The sequence below is a fragment of the Neolamprologus brichardi genome, chromosome 6 (assembly GCF_056152115.1).
Source record: "Neolamprologus brichardi isolate AB-2024 chromosome 6, ASM5615211v1, whole genome shotgun sequence".
Taxonomy (NCBI): Eukaryota; Metazoa; Chordata; class Actinopteri; order Cichliformes; family Cichlidae; genus Neolamprologus; species Neolamprologus brichardi.
This window is the reverse complement of record NC_142109.1, coordinates 28,638,449-28,658,414: the sequence shown is the minus strand read 5'-3', so window position 1 is coordinate 28,658,414 and position 19,966 is coordinate 28,638,449. Positions and strand designations below refer to the sequence as shown.

General features: G+C 39.3%; 1 protein-coding gene across 1 annotated transcript in view; it reads right to left on the bottom strand.

The window, feature by feature from the left end:
- The window catches only part of cnnm2b (cyclin and CBS domain divalent metal cation transport mediator 2b), a 48,799-nt gene that overhangs the window by 12,821 nt on the left and 16,012 nt on the right, over positions 1-19,966 (bottom strand). The window contains exons 2-4 of the mRNA XM_006790657.3: positions 7,893-8,036; positions 2,865-3,002; positions 81-250 (exon numbers count right to left, since the gene is read on the bottom strand). Of these exons, the coding sequence (XP_006790720.2) occupies positions 81-250; positions 2,865-3,002; positions 7,893-8,036 (452 nt within the window). The remainder of the gene's footprint in view (positions 1-80; positions 251-2,864; positions 3,003-7,892; positions 8,037-19,966) is intronic.

Below are 19,966 nucleotides of genomic sequence, written 5' to 3'. Positions count from 1 at the left end.
GGTTTTTTTGTTGTTGTTTAAAAAAAAAATCAAGACTACTGATGTATCCTTCCACCTTGAAACTCGTTGTGTCCACACACCTGCAGGATGAGGATGAAATAATCCACAGGTTTGTTCCTGTGGAAGAGGTAGTGCTCTGGTGCCCGCTTGTTCTTATCATCGTATTTTAGCTCCTGGATGACATTTGGATGCTTCAACAAGCGCAGCAGAATCTTTTCTGACATCTGCATCGGTGCAAATGGCTCAACCTCTGAAGAGACAAGGAGAGAAAAAGACTGTGGTAAGACAAAACATTTCATTTCTGATGAAAAGTTGAATAATTATATCAATGTAATAAAATTCTTCTTATATATCTCCATTATTGCCATGAAAATCCCAAAACATAAAAGAAATTAGTCCTAAAAAAGTATTACTGTTCATGGACTATTTACAAGAAAAACGCCACCGTGATGTCACCTGATGGTTTGAAAATTTAGTTTGTCAATCATCCGCCATTAGCCACTGAGCACATACTAGTTTGGGGATGGGCAATTAGTTTTCCAAGGGGGCCACATGGTGCTGTTACCTGAGCAGACAAAGGTTTGATGTGTTTAAAAGTGGCAGTTTTACTTACATTTATCCAAAGAAAGGCATGTATATGAGCTGGCTATTTTTTTTTAAACCAAAGACCTGGCAAATTTATATTTGTATTCTTAATATTTTATTTCTAACATATTGTTTTAAACTGATTTTAGACAAAGATTATACTGAAAATGACATCAGCAAAAGCGGCAGAAACAGACTTAGTAGAAATTCTCGGTTTAAAAAAGAGGAAAAGTGAAAGATGAAACTGTAAAACTGGATTTTAATAATGACAGAGGTATAGTTTTTGAGTTATCCACATAAACCTAACGTAAATATATCAAATGCAAAGTTATGTAGGTTCTTGGATATTTCTGGAAAGATTCCTTTACAAGGCTTTGTTCCTTTACTTGTCGCAGTAAGGAATTTCAGAGATTAAAATCTCATATTAGAGGGAAATTTTAAGATTAAAAAAATAAAATCATGTGTATTTTCAAGTCTTTGTAGGATTTTAAATGAATCAAATGTATAATTGTTGTTTGCATTATTTATCACTGACCTAGTGGATTATTTAATAGAAAATGGCTCACAGATGATTAATTTTGATGGCATGGCAATAAATATATTCAGCTTAGGGTAATGATATATGTAGACAATAAACTTATTTTTCCAACATCAAAACAGGGGATATAGAAATAGATCACTTGTGTAATCTATTAGGGATAATCACTTAAATTCTGGAGCTTAAATTCCTTATGTTCTCATAGTCAAAATTAAAGCATATATTGTCCATGGATAGCAGGGAAGATCGGACCCACTCTGTATCATAGTCATAAAGAGAATGGGAGAATGACATAAGGGAAACTAAACTCTGTGAACTAGCATACAACTATCTGCTCAGCCAGGATAAAATGGGAAATATTTGTCACCATGGGTCTCGCATGTTAAACAGATATTGGATAATTGTAGCTTATCTTATCTCTGGTTTACACAAAAGTTTAAAAAACATTAACTCGGTGAAACATGTTCTTAAAAACTGGATGAAAGATTGGTTCTTTCAAAAGTGGCAAAGTGATCATATGATAATTAAATAAAGTATAGATGAGAGCTATAGCTGGAAAAATCATCTGCTGCAGTAAAACAAATAGTACAAATAGCAGTGGCTGACAAATTACTCGCTAAGGCGAAAGATGAATCACGGGCATGCGATCCGTGCCGCTTATCTGTCGGTTACAAAGCTCCAGATGAATGACCATGCCAAATTTCATTAAAGTTAATAGGAAGACAGAATATTGCTGAAGTAAGCATTTCCCCCTCAAACCAATTCATTAAATAGAGACAATTACTGTAAGAACCACATCCTAACAAAAAAGTTAACATTTTGATGGTTTGGTTTTTACATGATAACAAAAATACAAAATATTAGTAACATTGTGCTGCTGCAGAAACTGTATAAACCGTTACTGCATTTTTGTGAGGTGAGAGCCATACATAAGGGGCCAAAAATGTAAATAAATGTTAATACAGACACCCCCCTTCCCCCTCATTGTGTCTGGTCCTCTTCAACCACCTATTGGGCCAATCAGCTCCTTCAACTCATCAGCAGTGATATGTGTCAGCTGGCTGCTGGCTCCACCACCAGGAACTAAACTCCCTAATAGCCTTTAGAGGAACTTAATCAACGCTTAGCTGCCAGGTCAAAGTTCTAAAGCAAATCCAACTGCAATGAGGCATAGTGAACCGCTGCTGCTGGTGTAGTAGTACTTGCTGCCTGCTCTGAAATCCATTTCCCGAGGGAAAGCGGGTGAAATATTTCACATTTTACGCTAGTAAGTAACCAAGTATGTCGACTTGTGTGAGAACTGCGATTATAGGCCAAAAATCCTGGACGTGATGTCACTGAGGAACGAGTGTAAGCAAACAGGGTGGTGTTTTTAAAGCTGTGAGCAAAGATCTCAACATGTAACCTTCTGTGCATGACACGCAAGCAAATAAACGCCTGCATTTTTTTGGACCCGTGTCCGTTCTGCAGACATCCTGCGTCGGGCTTATAGAGAGGCCTTCCACCTCTTTACACATACATACCAGCACACTTGTTGTGAGTCCCCACACAATTCATTCCCTCACACACACAACGGCTACTCATGCTACACAAATACTCACACCTCCTCCTTTCTACACCCACTTGCCCAAAACTCAAAGCCCGTATGGGCACACAAACACACTCACACACACACACTTTCCCCACAGTGAGGGGCTGAGGGCACACTGGGGGAAGTCAAGCAGCAACGCAGCCCACTTGCCTGTTGCTAGGAAACGCAGGGTAGCCAGCAGAAGCTGAGGTGATATTTTAACCTTCATTTCATTGTCGGTAGGCTTGAAGGCCGAGAAATCCTGCTTTCTTTCCCGATGCGTGATTTTCTTCTTTGTCTTGTTGTCAGCTGAGGAGGGAAAAATGAAAAGTCAGGTGTAAGAGTCAACCTGCAACAGGTTGGCTGCAACAGGAAAAGATCAGTCCACGACACTCCTCAGACGCTTAGCTAGTCGTTTCGGGTCAAAAGGTGACTAAACTTGAGTTACCCTGCACTGATTACTGTTTCCCATAAAAGTAGCAGTGCTGATTTCTGAGAACTACAGCAGAGCTATAGGAGGGCTACATTGTTACCACATTCTCGGCATTACAGAAGGCCATATGTACTGGCACGTACTCCATGTACACAGATACCATCATTTTTTTACAAAGTCGAAGGTAAAATATTAATTATGATTATGGTTGTCCATGATTATGAATGTATTTTGACTCCTATAATTATTTGATACCCTGATGAATTTGTAGGCTTGCTCACTTCCAAAGAAATGAACAATCTCTACTTTTTATTGCAGTCTCATTTTAATAGAGAAAAACAGAATATCAACCAGAACAAAGCACATTTCAAATGGCATTGATTAAGTATTTGATCTGTGTGCCATATAGCCACACAGATCATGAGCTGCCATGTGGGCAACTTGTTATGCGTATACACCAAACCTGTCCACAGAACCATTTTCCATTCCAACCTCTCCACCAATATGAGCAAAACCAAAGAATTGTCAAAGGACATCGGGGACAAGACCACAGACCTGCACAAAGCTGGAACGGGCTACAAGACTAGCAAGTAGCTTGGTGAGAAGGTGACGACTACTGCTGTAATTATTCAGAAATGGAAGAATGAGAAATGAGAAAGGTGGTGGATCAACCCAAAAAGGCAGTTGGGAAGTCACCAAGGACAGCACCTCCCACCCACCCTCAAGATGGCACATGTAGACATCTGTCTTTAGTTTTACAGGGAATATCTGAATGATTCGGAGAAGATTTGGAAGAAAGTGGTGTGGTCAGATGAAACGAAGTTCAAGCTCTTTGGTATCAACTCAACCCACCATATTTGGAGGAAGAGTAATGCTGAGAATGAACCAAAGAACACCATCCCCCAAGTCAAGCAAGGACATGGAAAGATTATGCTTTGGAGCTGTTTTTCTAAGGGTACAGGATGACTTGGAGTAATTGAGGGGCCAATGGAATGGGCCATGTATCATAAAATATTGGAGGAGAACCACTTCCCCTTAGCCAGAACACTGAGGTCATTGATATGTCTTCAAGCATGACAACCCACAACATACCACCAGGACAACAAAGGAGTGGTTCAAGAAGCACATTAAAGTCATGGAATGGACTTGCCAGCTTCTAGACCTCAGTCTATAGAAAGTCCGTGAAAGGGAGCTGAAGCTTCATATTGCCAAAGGGCAACCAATAGGATTTAGAGTTTCTGTAAAGAGGTGAGAGCCAAAATCCTTCATGAGATGTGTGTAAACCTTGACTAACTACAAGAAACAAAAATCATAGTTTGCCTGGTAATCTTATTTCACTCCAATAAAATTTAAACTGCAATAGAAATTAGAGACTTTTCATTTCTTTATAAATTAAATAAACTTACAAATTCAGCAGGAGATCAGATAGTGTTGGGAAGGTTACTTTTAAAATGTATTTTGTAACGTATTCCGTTACATTACACAATGACAGTAACGTATTCTGAATACTTTGGATTACTTAATACAGTGGCTTGCAAAAGTATTCGGCCCCCTTGAACTTTTCCACATTTTGTCACATTACAGCCACAAACATGAATCAATTGTATTGGTATTCCACGTGAAAGACCAATACAAAGTGGTGCACACGTGAGAAGTGGAATGAAAATCATACATGATTCCAAACAAATTTTAACAAATAAATAACTGAAAAGTGGGGTGTGCGTAATTATTCATCCCCCTGAGTCAATACTTTGTAGAACCACCTTTTGCTGCAATTACAGCTGCCAGTCTTTTAGGGTATGTCTCTACCAGCTTTGCACATCTAGAGACTGAAATCCTTGCCCATTCTTCTTTGCAAAACAGCTCCAGCTCAGTCAGATTAGATGGACAGCATTTGTGACAGCAGTTTTCAGATCTTGCCACAGATTCTCGATTGGATTTAGATCTGGACTTTGACTGGGCCATTCTAACACATGGATATGTTTTGTTTTAAACCATTCCATTGTTGCCCTGGCTTTATGTTTAGGGTCGTTGTCCTGCTGGAAGGTGAACCTCCGCCCCAGTCTCAAGTCTTTTGCAGACTCCAACAGGTTTTCTTCCAAGATTGCCCTGTATTTGGCTCCATCCATCTTCCCATCAACTCTGACCAGCTTCCCTGTCCCTGCTGAAGAGAAACACCCCCAGAGCATGATGCTGCCACCACCATATTTGACAGTGGGGATGGTGTGTTCAGAGTGATGTGCAGTGTTAGTTTTCCACCACACATAGCGTTTTGCATTTTGGCCAAAAAGTTCCATTTTGGTCTCATCTGACCAGAGCACCTTCTTCCACATGTTTGCTGTGTCCCCCACATGGCTTGTGGCAAACTGCAAACGGGACGTCTTATGGTTTTCTGTTAACAATGGCTTTCTTCTTGCCACTCTTCCATAAAGGCCAACTTTGTGCAGTGCACGACTAATAGTTGTCCTATGGACAGATTCCCCCACCTGAGCTATAGATCTCTGCAGCTCGTCCAGAGTCACCGTGGGCCTCTAGTTTAGGTGGACGGCCTTGTCTTGGTAGGTTTACAGTTGTGCCATACTCCTTCCATTTCTGAATGATTGCTTGAACAGTGCTCCGTGGGATGTTCAAGGCTTGGGAAATCTTTTTGTAGCCAAAGCCTGCTTTAAATTTCTCAATAACTTTATCCCTGACCTGTCTGCTGTGTTCTTTGGACTTCATGGTGTTGTTGCTCCCAAGATTCTCTTAGACAACCTCTGAGGCCGTCACAGAGCAGCTGTATTTGTACTGACATTAGATTACACACAGGTGCACTCTATTTAGTCATTAGCACTCATCAGGCAATGTCTATGGGCAACTGACTGCACTCAGACCAAAGGGGGCTGAATAATTACGCACACCCCACTTTGCAGTTATTTATTTGTAAAAGAAATGTTTGGAATCATGCATGATTTTCTTTCCACTTCTCACGTGTGCACCACTTTGTATTGGTCTTTCACGTGGAATTACAATAAAATTGATTCATGTTTGTGGCTGTAATGTGACAAAATGTGGGAAAGTTCAAGGGGGCCGAATACTTTTGCAAGCCACTGTATATTATCATGCTTTGTATAACTACATGAATTTACTATTGCTGTGTGATTTATTACTATTACTGAAGGTTACTCGCCATACCAATACCAATACCGAAAACTAGCTACCCTTAACTTGTCTGGGTCAACTTTGCTAGCGAGAGACAGAGAGAGGCATTGAAAGGCAACACCCCAACGGAACTTATTGTTTCGGAGGAAAACAGAACACAGTGTACAGTCGAGTCTTAACAGCTTACTTACAACTCGTCAGGCACTCTTTTTGGCTGCAATGGTTATTATTACATTTACATGCTTCCATCTCCCATTTCTGCTCGGTGTCAACTCGGACTTTCCACTCCAGTTTTTTTCTCCCTTCCTTACGCTCACACACACACAGGTATGGCAGTCGATTCTCCCTGCAGCACGGACTACACTGCCCATCAGGCTACATTCTGCCTATAGCCTTCATATTAAATCATTTTTGTGAATAATTTAAAAAATATTTCTTCACGTCATTATGCGGGCCGCAACTAGGTTTGACATGGGCCATGGGATTAGGACACAGGCACTAGGGCCCCTAATGCGTGTTTTGTTTGGGTTTCCACCAGCGTGGAATTACCAAAAATAGAGATGTCATAGCCTAACATATGAAACAGGAAAAGACCGCCGTGTAATCCATTTATTTCAACAAAGTCACTGTATTCTGAATACCACCCTTTTAAACAGTAACTGTAACGGAATACAGTTACTCATATTTTTTATTTTAAATACGTAACGCCGGTACATGTAATCCGTTACTCCCCAACACTACAGATAGATAGATAGATAGATCCATACACCTAATGTTTAAACCTTCTGTTTGTAAGAGGCAGCCAATCAGAGGAGCTAAAATGGATTGTTTCAGATGCTAAATAAACTTAGCAGATGCTTTAGAGCGTCAAATATAAATAGTAAATAAGAGTCATGTTAAGAAACTCTTTATATATATCTTTTGAAAATAATCTCTGCTTGTGGAAAAAAAAATCAGATGTTGGGTGCACAACACAAACAAGACAATCTTCTCAGTAGAAAAACATAAAGTAGATCTTTATGACTTGGTGTAAATTAAGAGTAAATAAAATGCTCAGCAAGAGTAGCATTCTCAAAACAACTCAATTTCCAACAAACTCCAATTAGCACATCATCTCAAAAATGTATTCTTGAACAGAAGTTTGAAGCTACCATTATCTGCATATAATGAGAAAGTTGTCATTTATAGGCATGAACCCATAGAGCATTATCACTGCAGCTCTGCAGAGATGTTTTTAGCCCAATATTTTGAATTTCTGGCAGCCAGCTTTACTGCTTTGATTCAGTCCCGCTGCACTCATTAGTGTGAACCAAAAACTGCACAAACTGGCTCTACCCCACAGTACCCACAAGGCACCAAACAGCAGATATACATAGTTAGAAACTTGAACATTTAACTTTCTCCGGAGTTTGTGGACACCAAGTCAGAGTGACAAAGAGCAACGACAACAGCTGCCTGTTGCATGTTGAAATAGTGCTTTTGATTTGAGATTAAAATGATTGGCTGAAAGATGCAAAAATGCTGTTAAGAGACATGGAGCGTGGTAATTCTCAGGGATTTTATCATCTGTTTTGTTTTTCATGAACTTATTGTATCTGTTGTAAAGTTGAGTTTAAAGAACCTACTGTATAGGTCAGTCTCGTCGAGGATCTCTGACTTGATGATTTCTTCAATAACGTCCTCCAGGGTGACAATACCCAGAACTTCGTAGAAAGGGTCTCCCTCACCTTCATTGTTCACCCTCTGAACTATGGCCAGGTGGGATTTTCCTAGCAAATCATACACACACATGCACATACACAGGTCATAAAGTTGGAGTCATATGTTATAGACGGTTAAACGTGGTTCACACAGTGAGCTTGGTTATAAAAGAGAAGAAACAGGCGGGAGTAAACATGTCTAATGTACCAATCTGAGGTGTATCATGGATAAATGTTTTATATAGTCTAAGTTTTTCTGTATAGCAAAGAGGAATTATAAGTTAGGTAGCAGGGTAGCAGGGATTATGGGTATTCAAAATCACACAAAGAGCAGGTGATGCAAAGCGATTTGAAGGCATGACTGTTGTACCCAGGGATACAGTGCTTGCTAATGTGAGGGTTAAACTGTTATCAGTGCCAGGAATAAGTAATTCAGACCAAGACAGACAATCAAACAATCCTAAATTTCATCATATGAACCCCTTTTGCCCTCCTTCCTTCCACATCTGTGTTCCCAGGACCCTCCTGTGTGCTGTAACATCTGAAAAAAAAGAAACAAACTGCCGTGTATGCAGAGACGACTGTCAGGCAAAACACTAAACAAATTCTTTGACTTTTCTCAGCTTGTGATCATTTAAAAGGAATTTTCCAGAGGCCTAGGCTAATATTAGCCCCTGCAAAATGAAGTTTCCATTCCGCCCTGGCGATATTCTCACCAAGCAAAGGAACAGACCGGGCGAACCTCCGCTGTGTGATCAGATTGTCTCGGAATGGGCCGTTTGCATGCAGATACACCTGGGTATAAAAACATGGAGGACGTCAGAGTGCTTCTGCGTACGTGTGCATGCACGTGTGTCAGGAGCGTCTGTGTGCACAAAGGAGTATGTTTATTTTACAGGTACATCACAGGGTCTGGTCTCAGTTGCTGTTTCAGCTCATTTTTACTGCTTCGATGCAGGCAAGCACGGACTGAAAAGATGTCTGAGCTAAAGACCAACAGAGTTATACTGCACAGCATCTCGCTGCTTCCTCGCAACACTATGACAGCACAACAATGTTCAGTAGCTAGAACCTGAAAGTGAGAATGTTGTGAGTGCTAGATGGAGAATTGATGCTTTCAAGAAAGATACTCAGGTTACACCTAACACGCTGGCAGCGTAAGATCCCTTAAGAGAGGTATTAATAATGTAAGGACATAAATCCACTAACATAAAGAGCCTGAAAGTAGAAGGCCTTAGAAAATCTTAGCACCCAAGTGTCAAAAAAACATACAAATGATATCTTCAGCATAGTGCTTTTTTTACTGAGACAAACACAAATGGCACCTCATGGGTTAAAGCAATCAGACCTCTGTAGTCCTTGAGCATGCACTTACTCTAAACTGCCCAGGGAGAGAAAGAGAAATGGAGTGGCTAGCACAGCACAGCACTGCAGAGTGAAATTGATCAATGCTCGCTTTTTTCTCGCTAATGGCATCCACTTCACTCATGTTAATGAACACAAGTTATGAAGTTTAGGTTTGTACTGTAATAAAACATGTTCTGTCTTTACACCATAGAGTTTAAAATGAAATTAACTAACCATTGTCAGTAAAAAAAACAAAAACAAAACAGTTTGCTGCTGCATTTAAAACCAGTGTTGGTCAAGTTACTTGAAAAAAGTAATCAGTAACTAATTACTGATTACTTCCCCCAAAAAGTAATCCCGTTACTTTACTGATTACTTATTTTCAAAAGTAATTAATTACTTAGTTACTTAGTTACTTTTTAAAAACACGATTTACAACCTGAATAGGTGATAAAGTGATAGATCTTTCAGCCCAATTCTACTTTTTCTACATAATCCATCATACAAAATGTAATCAAATGGAAAAGTCTCTTTTTAAAACTTGTTTTATTAGTTTTAATCTTTTAACTTTATGCATCAAGCAAAAATTTAATTATCTGCAACATTCTCTGACTGGAAGAAATTAGTTTAATATTTAAACTTATTTTCTGCACATTCCAGCACATAAAATATTTTTTGTGTTTACACTCAGTCTTTCAAATAGATGCAAGTAAAACACAGCAGAAAATAAATAAAGTCAAAGACTAGCGGTCCTGTTGCTCTATTTTCACCTGTAAAGCAGGAGTGGGGTAGGCGGAGGGTTACCCTGGTGCAGGTGTGCCGCAGCGGTCAGTGGAAGAATCCGCGAGTTTCTCTGTGAGTTTCCCATGACGTTGTAGCTACTCGGTGCTTGTTTGGAAGTTTAGGGTTTTTTTCTCTGTAAAAAGAAGTTTTCTTCCCACGCACAATGGACACTAATGTTTTTGTCACTTTTTATGGAATCAAACTCAAAGTAAGGTCAGTACTTCCACGCTTTAAACGCTGCACGCTCATACTCTCTCCCGCACTCGATATATGATCCATTGTTGATCTGCACACAGCTGTTGTCACGAACGTGGCACTCGCTTACGTCATTGTCATGAGACATTCTCGCAAAAAAAATCACGGTTTTAGTAACGCAGTAACGCAGCGTTCCTACGGGAACGCAATAGTAATCCCTTACTTTACTCGTTACTTGAAAAAAGTAATCGGTTACTGCCCATCTCTGTTTAAAACTGAAAATTAAAAAAAAATTTTTTAAAAAAAAGTACATATCTGAAAGTCAAAAAGATTTCTGTTTTTCCAAGAGAAGAAACATCCAGCTTGTTATTACAGCAAAGTTTGAAACCACCTTCTGCTTATAGGTTTTACATTTGCAATTACACATGCCATTACTGCATATGGCATGGGTAACTGCAAATAGACCATTCATGTTTATAAAACAAATACTGGATTTGGAAAAAGAAATGCTACTATTCAGGCTTTTCCGACTTTCTTCGGAAAAGTTTTCTTACTTATGCATTTTTTTAAAACTCGCATGTATTTCAGCTGCACGAGTAACGTAGTAACTGGGTGAATACTGTAAAATGTTATTTATTAACATTAATCATTATCATTACTTATGTTGTATGGGGACGCAGTTTGCGATTTAATATACTGTTTATGTTACCTTGTTAACCTTTTATCGTGTTTATGGGAAGAACTGACTTAACCTGAGGATGAACATGCACAGGACATGCTCTAACATTTGTCAAAGTGAGTAGGAGGACTTTTTATGTCAAATATTTCCTAAATTGCAAAATAAAATCATGTTCATCCACACATACATAACCAAAGAGGGGCAAATTACAAATTACTACTACCAGACCTCATAAATAGTCACATAGTCTACTCTTTCTACAGAGGTTACCTTAACATCTTTGCACATCTGTAATATCCCAAAAGCACCAAAGGACTTGATGACCCTGTTGTAAGGGTTTCAGCAGAGGCAGTAAGCGTCATTACTTAAAAACGACATAAGGATGAAACTCAGTGGGAAGCCGAGATTACAGCGAGAAGCATGTTTATGCAAAGTTTATAGTCTGTCCCATGGACTGATATATAAGGAGACTCAACATTTTCTTCTATATAACAGAGGGCATAAGAAAATGATACACCCAAGAATTTTCTCTTGTTTATGTGTCATTAGGCCAATCATAAATAAAGGACATGCACTGACAGAATATGTTGCAGCTCTAAAACCATGGGTCCACTTTATTTCACCTTTTTCTAAATATCTTCAGCTCATGAAACGGCTGTTATGTGTTTTCATCACTAGTGGATGATCTTCCAGTACTTGATGGATTGGTTTAAAAGTTCAGTTTGGATTTATGATCACTTTGATGATCTACTGACTTTCCCCTTATAGTCTGAGTAAATTGTTCAACAACTACCAGATAGATTGCCATGGATAAGTGACAAGAGTGCCTATCAAAATCTGTGACCAATTAGCCCCTCAGCATTACTCTTTGCTTGTGATAAATGTGCTGGTGGCACACAGACAAAATGACAACCGTGGTATTAGTTATAACTACATGACTTAGCATCATGTTAATGTTAACGTTTAGCTTGTGTAGCTGGTCTAAAGTTCCTGACAGAGCTACACTTTTTTATTTAAATATTCTTGGCCGAGCTCAATTAGGAAATACGGAATGAATGAATGCTCTTCTAAACTCTGGAAAACTCTTTTTTTTCTTCTTTTTTTTCTTTAAACAAACTGTATTTAAGAGCTGAGTCAATTAAACACTGGAAAATTTCCATGGGATTTGAGGGTGGGTGCGTGACCTCAGTATGGCCCTGTGGAGCAGAGCTTTTGATGTACATCCTTCTCCTTATGCTGCCAGTGTATTAAACAACAGCTAAACTGTCTACTCAAGAGGATTAAGCACTTCCTGGTAGTGCACCTCTACTGCTTTGTTGTTAAGGAAAACAAAATAATCCGCTGTGTACTTTTTACTTCAGTTCACCCAATTACAAATATAAACCGAAACTGTAATTTACAGGGCTACTGACATTTCTCAGAAATGTTCAAACATACCACTGAATAACTGTAATAATTGTGTTGTAGTTCTCAACAGGCTTCCTTAATAGATGAAACTGAAAGTGAATTGACCCTTGACCCTGCTGTTTGCAGTGTGCCTGTGCGCTGGACTACCCAGCATGCATTCAGCCTCATCCCAGCTAGATAGCCCCAGATGTCAGGCAGCAGTGGTGGGTTATAGGACCCTAGACGACTGGCCTTAACAAGGACACGCTCTCCCTGAGGCCCGCTGCCAAGTTCCAGGCTCCAGAAGGTCCAGAGTGTTAGCTTCTACTCTCTACCTCCACTCCCTCTTTTTTTAAAAAAAACAAAAAAACACTGCTTCTACGGTAGCGGAGCAGCTCTAAATAAACAGGCTGTCATTGTCTTGTAATATATTTATGGAACACAGAAGCTGCATTTTTTTTCCTCTTGTTTGTGTGTTATTTTGTCTTTGTGGGAAACTGGAAAGTATGCACTCATCTGTGGGACAGTGAGACAAAATAACTGGGATGGCACTACTGTGCAAACACATATGTGTGTGTGTATTTGTGTGTGTACCGAGAGAAGCAGAAAGTTTCCAATGGTTCCATTCATGGTAACACTGCAACTTTTTATTCACATCTAAACAAAATTTATAACCTTCAACTGATTATAACCTGTCATAAAAAAAAAGTTGTAGTGCTTGTATTTGTCACCTAACCAAACTGATTTTTGAACAAGAGTACTTTGTGCATTAGGTTTTTTAATCTAAGTATTCTAAGTGATATCAGACCAAAGCTTCAGCCAGAACAATGTGATGTGATGTAATTAAAGGTGTAAAAAATGGAGGCAGTAAAGGGAAAGTCATTGGTTCCCCAAAGTCAGTCAACCAGTCACCAAAATGCCAGTCACCATAATAAAAGAACCTTTGAAAAATCTAAATTGGGGTTGCAATAATTCAGGAAGTAATATTCTTAATGGGCCCATTTTTATATGTAGTTTGACAAAGATCCAAATTAAAAGCACTCCAACTCTTGATAACTGTACCAAGCCAAACCAATAAACCATCCATCTATCCATCCATACCCCAAAGCCAAGCCTGAGAACCTCCATTTAGGCCTTCAGAGACTAAGCCATGTGCTCTTTTCCACCATTCCCATCTTATTTATGGAATGCAGCTTTGTCATATTTTTCCATAGCGCAATATGCCCCTATAAATAGGCACGTGAGGCTCAGAGACTTGGGGTGGGAGTATGAGGGGTCAGTATCTGTTGTGGACACTCATCACTGCCCCCCTCCCCGTCTCGCTCTCCCCCTGTTTTTCCAAATATTTGAGCCCTGACAAATATAGTGCAACGTTAGGGTGATGGGAACTCGTTGGATGGTCTTTCTTCTAAATCTACCTCCTGTGAAAAAAAGGAGCAGAGTTTCAGGCTATTCTCACCCATTTTTCCATTGACATGGATAAAAACTTTACCCTGGTAACATGTCAGCTATTTACAGCTTCTTTATTTACACAAACATTCAGACTGAATACACACAGAATAAAATAGTGTCACCTTGTGGCCTGTATTATCTGGAGACAGAAATGGAATTTACAGATAAAACAGATACATGAAATGCCTGCTGAGGCATTTATAAGATTAATATAAATAAGGAAACAAATGATTCTTAATTGGTTACTTAAAGGGGCAGAGCAGCTGCTGCTCTAGGCTCCGTCAACTTCACTTTAATAAATCACACAAGGGGCATTTGCACCTTTATTGATCCTGAGCAAACTTTATAATGTGCATGCAGTTTGCTGAAGGGTATTTACAAAAATGATACAGCGATTAGGTCAACCAAGAGTGCTTAATTCATTTCGACTGTTCGTTTAATTAACTAAATATCTTTGAGTAGATGGTATCAACTGACACAACAATATCATGATCTGGCTGTGTCTCAGGCTACATTCATTAGACAGGGTTGTAATGCTGTTATGTGCTTTTACTTAAATGTGCTTGTACTAAATGTAGTTACGTAGTGCTCTGATAAATGCTATATGATAGAAACATAGATAATATGTTTTTGTTTACAAGTTGAACAGCCACAAGGAGTAATACCCTCCATGGAGAAGGAGACTAGAGGCCAAGTTCAAGGTAGCACAGAGGGAGGTTAGCCAACTATCGGAGCTGCAGAAAGGTGCGATGAAGAAGGTGCCTAAGAAGTATAGCAAGCTGTACTGTTCCCACTGCTCTTCTGCATAGGCCTGAACCCCCTCAGTGAGATCACTGACAAGACTGGCTACTGATACCGACTACGGAATGGAGCAATCATCAGCCACCTCGTCTACATGGATGACATCAAGCTGTATGCCAAGAGTGAACGAGACATCGATTCACTGATCCACACCACCAGGATATACAGCATTCGGACTAGAGAAGTGTACTTGGATGATAATGAAAAGAGGGTAGTCAGAATTGAGGGGATTGAAAATCTAAATGGGAGACACCTCCAAGGGTGGTGGAGATTGCAGAGCTAAGATCCTGTGGGACTTCCAGATACAGACGGACAAAATGGTGGTGGCTAACCAACTGGACATAGTGTTGGCAGACAAACAGAAGAAGACAGCTGTAGTGATCGATGTAGCAGTTCCGAATGACAGCAACATCAGGAGGAAGGAACATGAGAAGCTTGAGAAGTACCAAGGGCTCAGAGAAAAGCTGGAGAAGATGTGGAGGGTGAAGGTGACGGTGGGTCCAGTGGTAATCGGAGCACTAAGTGCAGTGACTCCCAAGCTAGGCGATCCCAGGAGCAACATCCGAGATCTCTGTCCAGAATAGCGCAGTCCTAGGAACAGCTAAGATACTCCGCAGGACCCTCAAGCTCCCAGGCCTCTGGTAGAGGACACACACACACACACACACATATATATATATATATATATATATATATATATATATATATATATATATATATATATATATATGTGTATATATATATATATATATATATATATATATATATATATATAGCCAAGTAAGCTAATGACTCATCTTGTAAGTCCCTCTCCACCAAATAGCATTATATATATATATATATACTGTATCCCTCAATTAAATATCACAAAGCTATGAAAAAGCACAATTTTTTCAATTTTACAAAGATAATATTCAGATATCACCTCTGAATTTCTCTCCTGACAGGAAATTAAAGCAACAAATCAGCTTGTGTGATATCACAAAGTTCTTGCATCCTTTGGTTGCTACACTGGTGAGCTGTCTTTAGCCCTGTCTCCATATACAGGGTGGGCCATTTATATGGATACACCGTAACAAAATGGGAATGGTTGGTGATATTAAAGTCCTGTTTGTGGCACATTAGTATATGTGAGGGGCAAACTCCTCAAGATGGGTGGTGACCTCTTCGACATGTCAATGGCTGTGAACAAAGAGAAACTTGTAAATAACTCCTGAAAGAATAAAGTTACGTTGAAACCAAGCACACCATTGTTTTTCTTGTGACATTAACAATAAGTTTGATGTGTCACATGGCCCTCTTCCTATTGAAAAAACAAAAGTTGTATCCAAGATTGCCGACTTCTAAATGGCCGCCATGGTCACCACCCATCTTGAGGAGTTTGCCCCCTCACATATACTAATGTGCCACAAACAGGACTTTAATATCACCAACCATTCCTATTTTATTACGGTGTATCCATATAAATGGCCACCCTGTACATTGGTATTTTGGTTTAAGCTTTTTCTATCCGCTTTAGCCTTTTGTCCACACAAAAATGCTGTTTTAGATAACTGAAAACAGAACTTTTGAAAAACTCCTTCAAAGGTGAAGATTTTCAGTTTCTGCACTGACATGTGGAACAGAAAAACAGATTTTGTCTTACAAAGGTGTGCGCTTTTAATATTATTGGCGTCTGACTGGCCAACATTTTTTTATATTAGGAAAGATGGTGGTATATCGGTATATATCGCCGTCTGTTGCTCTGGCATGCACTTGACAGCACTTGAGGTGTTTTCTTTTTTTTTCATTTTCATGTTAACAGAGATATTTTTCAAAACAAATACGTAAAAATCCTCATTTTAGATATACTGATATAGTAGTTTCTGTCTCTGTGTTTTGTGTTGCAGATGCCAAGTAGGTGGTCAGTCCGCCAGTTATTGGGAACATCTGGGCCTGCTCACAGTACAAAACCACATTCTGCTTTCTTCTTCAGGGGTGAGAAGGACAACTCTGCTCCGAAGCTCCATGCTAACCATTTTTGGGATTTCCTCTTTACTAAACAAGACCTTGCTCACTATACCAACCCTTTTAACTTACAACTAACCCCATGTTTCTTTTAATTAATAACAATAACCTTCATAGATACTCATCAGCACATGTGATATTTGGAAAGTTTATCACCGGATGAGGCATGCTTTGCTTTCTCACTAACAAAACAAACTGCTTTGACTTTGATCATTGATCAACTCCCAAATGGGTGATGTTGTAAGAAACTGTGGGGGAAATGAGGAGAAACACAGCTCAGATTTTAAAAACAATAATCATTTCCCAAACAATTCTAATCTTAAGTATGCACATTCAGGTCCATAGCTGTCACAAATATAAACAATCAGGGTCACTTGGACAGAGATGAACACTGGCCTGAACAATTGACTCACTGATTGACTCACTTACCCTGTAATTCACCAGTCAATCAACTAAACAGTTGAGAAACAGACCTAATATTCATTTGCATGGACAAATATACAACTGCATGTGAACACAAACTCACTATAATTACTATTTTTACTGTTTAGCATTATTTTAACAGCAAAATAAAACAGTTATTCTGTTGCGGACACCAAATATATGATCAAACGAGTGCAAAGACTGAAATAAACGCCTTCCTATTTTAAATGTCGGTTATTTAAATTGCCTTTCACAAGATCTGAGATATTTCAGCCTGGAATTTAGAGATATTGTCCTGTTCACAACTAATAATCTTGATACACTCAGTGACATTGTTTACTAAGCTACTGAATTGAGACAAAGTGGAAATGCACCTTAAAACAGACTTATTTCGAGGTAAAAACAACTATTTCAGCGTTTGTGTTCAGTCACTGATGCATTGGTAGGTCTTCTAACGAAGCAATAGCATGGACAAATCAATCAGTGGACAAAAGTTAAGTCCACTTCCAGCTCCAAAGCGTCACTAAGTGGCCTTGGTCACAAGATCATTCTGCTGCTACTAGCCAGTGGTGTTTGACTACACACACACATACACAAATACAGGACAGCCACACACACACTGCTGGAATGACATTGTTGTTCATTCAGAGAAGCAGCTTGCTGTCATAGCTGGCTGCGTTTGTTGTTGAAAGGTCCCCTGGGTGGAGATTCCTCTGGGCCTCAGTCATAAGGAGAGGCATCAATGGGAAACCAGTGCGGATAAATGAATGAGTCTGCGGTCAGGTGCTGCTCTGTTATGTGAGTGTTGCAACTGCTGAATGGTTAGCACATCGCACAAGGATGACGAGGACTCAGGGTGTCTTAAAAAAGCAAAAATGAAAGAAAAACTATTTTGTATTATTTTTGTGGTCATTTCTGAGCGAAAAATTGTCTTTACATAGAAAATGCTTAATAGCATGCTAATACCAAGACCTGATCAGTAAGTATCAACATATTAGAGAATTAAATAATCAAATGGTGGCGGTGTGATAAAGATCATTTGCTGTAGTATTTTGTTTTTGAACAACATTAAATTTTCAATCTATTTCTTCTACAACTTTTATACTTTGTATATACAGTAATGAAGTGTGACAATGCAATAATGCAATAAACCTTTAGCATGTTTAGAGCAATCACAGTGACTTTATCAGACTACTTATCAAATGTCTGTTAAAAATGGCTAAACTTTAAAAATTAATATCAAAATAATGAATCAATTTATTCCATTGCCACACCAGCAGTCGAATCATCAGATGCACTCTTCATTTTTAACACAGAAAGAGCAAGTTAGTCCAACGCATAAAAACACACATTTCTTGGCATGGAGTACTCAGAGCTTTAAAACTCCTAATTAATGCCTCAATAAAAACAATTAGCCACAGGGCAAAATCCTTAAAGCTACAATGAGCTAAGTACTGAATAAAAAAAAGCTCCTGTTCTTTCTGCAATAAGCTTTAAGAATGTGAAGGAAAACACAGAACCTGCAAAAACGTCCCGGGTCCCTGTGTTTCTTACCTCCACAGAATCATCAGTGATGATTCTCAAACTTTGCTGCATAAACAAATATGTAAACATGAACTCCAGTCAAGTGATTTTAACATCTGAGTTTTTCACTCCTGTTTAAATATTATATAGTTTAAAAATGACTTATTTCATGGTGTATGGTAGGCTACCATACATCATGACACCGAACACATAAATAGCTTTTATCATGTCTCCATAGTTTTTCCACATTTGAAGTGCTTTCATTTAAATGTTTGGGCCAAGAATATCCATTTATCTTCTTAACTGCTTTTCCAAGTTGGGGTCGGAGGAGGGCTGGAGCCTGTCATAACTGTCATGTTGGAGAGGCAGCCTAGACAGATTGCCACAGAGAGGCAAGCATTCACTCTTATATTCTCTCCTACAGACAACTTAGAATCACCAATTAACCTAACAAGCTTGTTTTTGAAATATGGGAGGAAGCTGGAGTACCCGGAGAGAGCATGCAATCTCCATACAGAAAAGCTCCTGACAGCTGGCAGATTCAGACTGAAGACCTCCCTTTCTGTGAGGCTACAGTGCCAACAGTGGTGGTGTACCACTGCACCGTACCTCCCAGTCATATTGTGTTAATGGTACAAAAGAAAAAAAGGCCACAAGCTCAAAACATGGCAGTGCTTATCAGCAAAGCATAACAACAAAGTCCAAGAATGGACTGTATGTTCAGGTTTTGCAGCCACATGACCACTAACTATATGATGCTAGACATTTAATCCTATAGGGTCAACTGAATAAGGTTCCAGCCACACAGGTCTATAGACCAGTTACCAACAATCTGACAAACTAAGGATCGTGAGGGAAAAATGTGTACTCCCAGATCGCGGATGGTTTCTGGGTTGTAGTCGTAACCACCACCAGTGAAATCAATTCCTGAAGGCCCATTCACATGGGTCTAGAACAGGGCTCTCAAACTCCAGTCCTCGAGGGCTGGTGTCCTGCAGATTTTTCCATGTGTCCCTGCTGCAACACACCTGATTAAAATTAGTAGGTCATTAGCAAGACTCTATAGAACTTGACTGCATGCTGAGATGGCACTTCAACCATTTGATTCATGTTACAGCAGCTTATGAGTAAATGAACATGGTCCAATAAAAGTACTTAGAAGTACATTTTTCCAAACACTTACATTTACTTGAGTAGGGTTAGGGGTTGCCACTTCAGCATGCAGTCAAATTCTAGAGTCTTGCTAATGACCTACTAATTTTATTCAGGTGTGTTGCAGCAGGGAGATATGGAAAAGTTGCAGGACACCGACCCTCGAGGACTGGAGTTTGAGACCCCTCGTCTAGAACATGGTTAGACCACCAGCAACCACTAGTTACCAGGGGAAAAATCTTTTACTGGA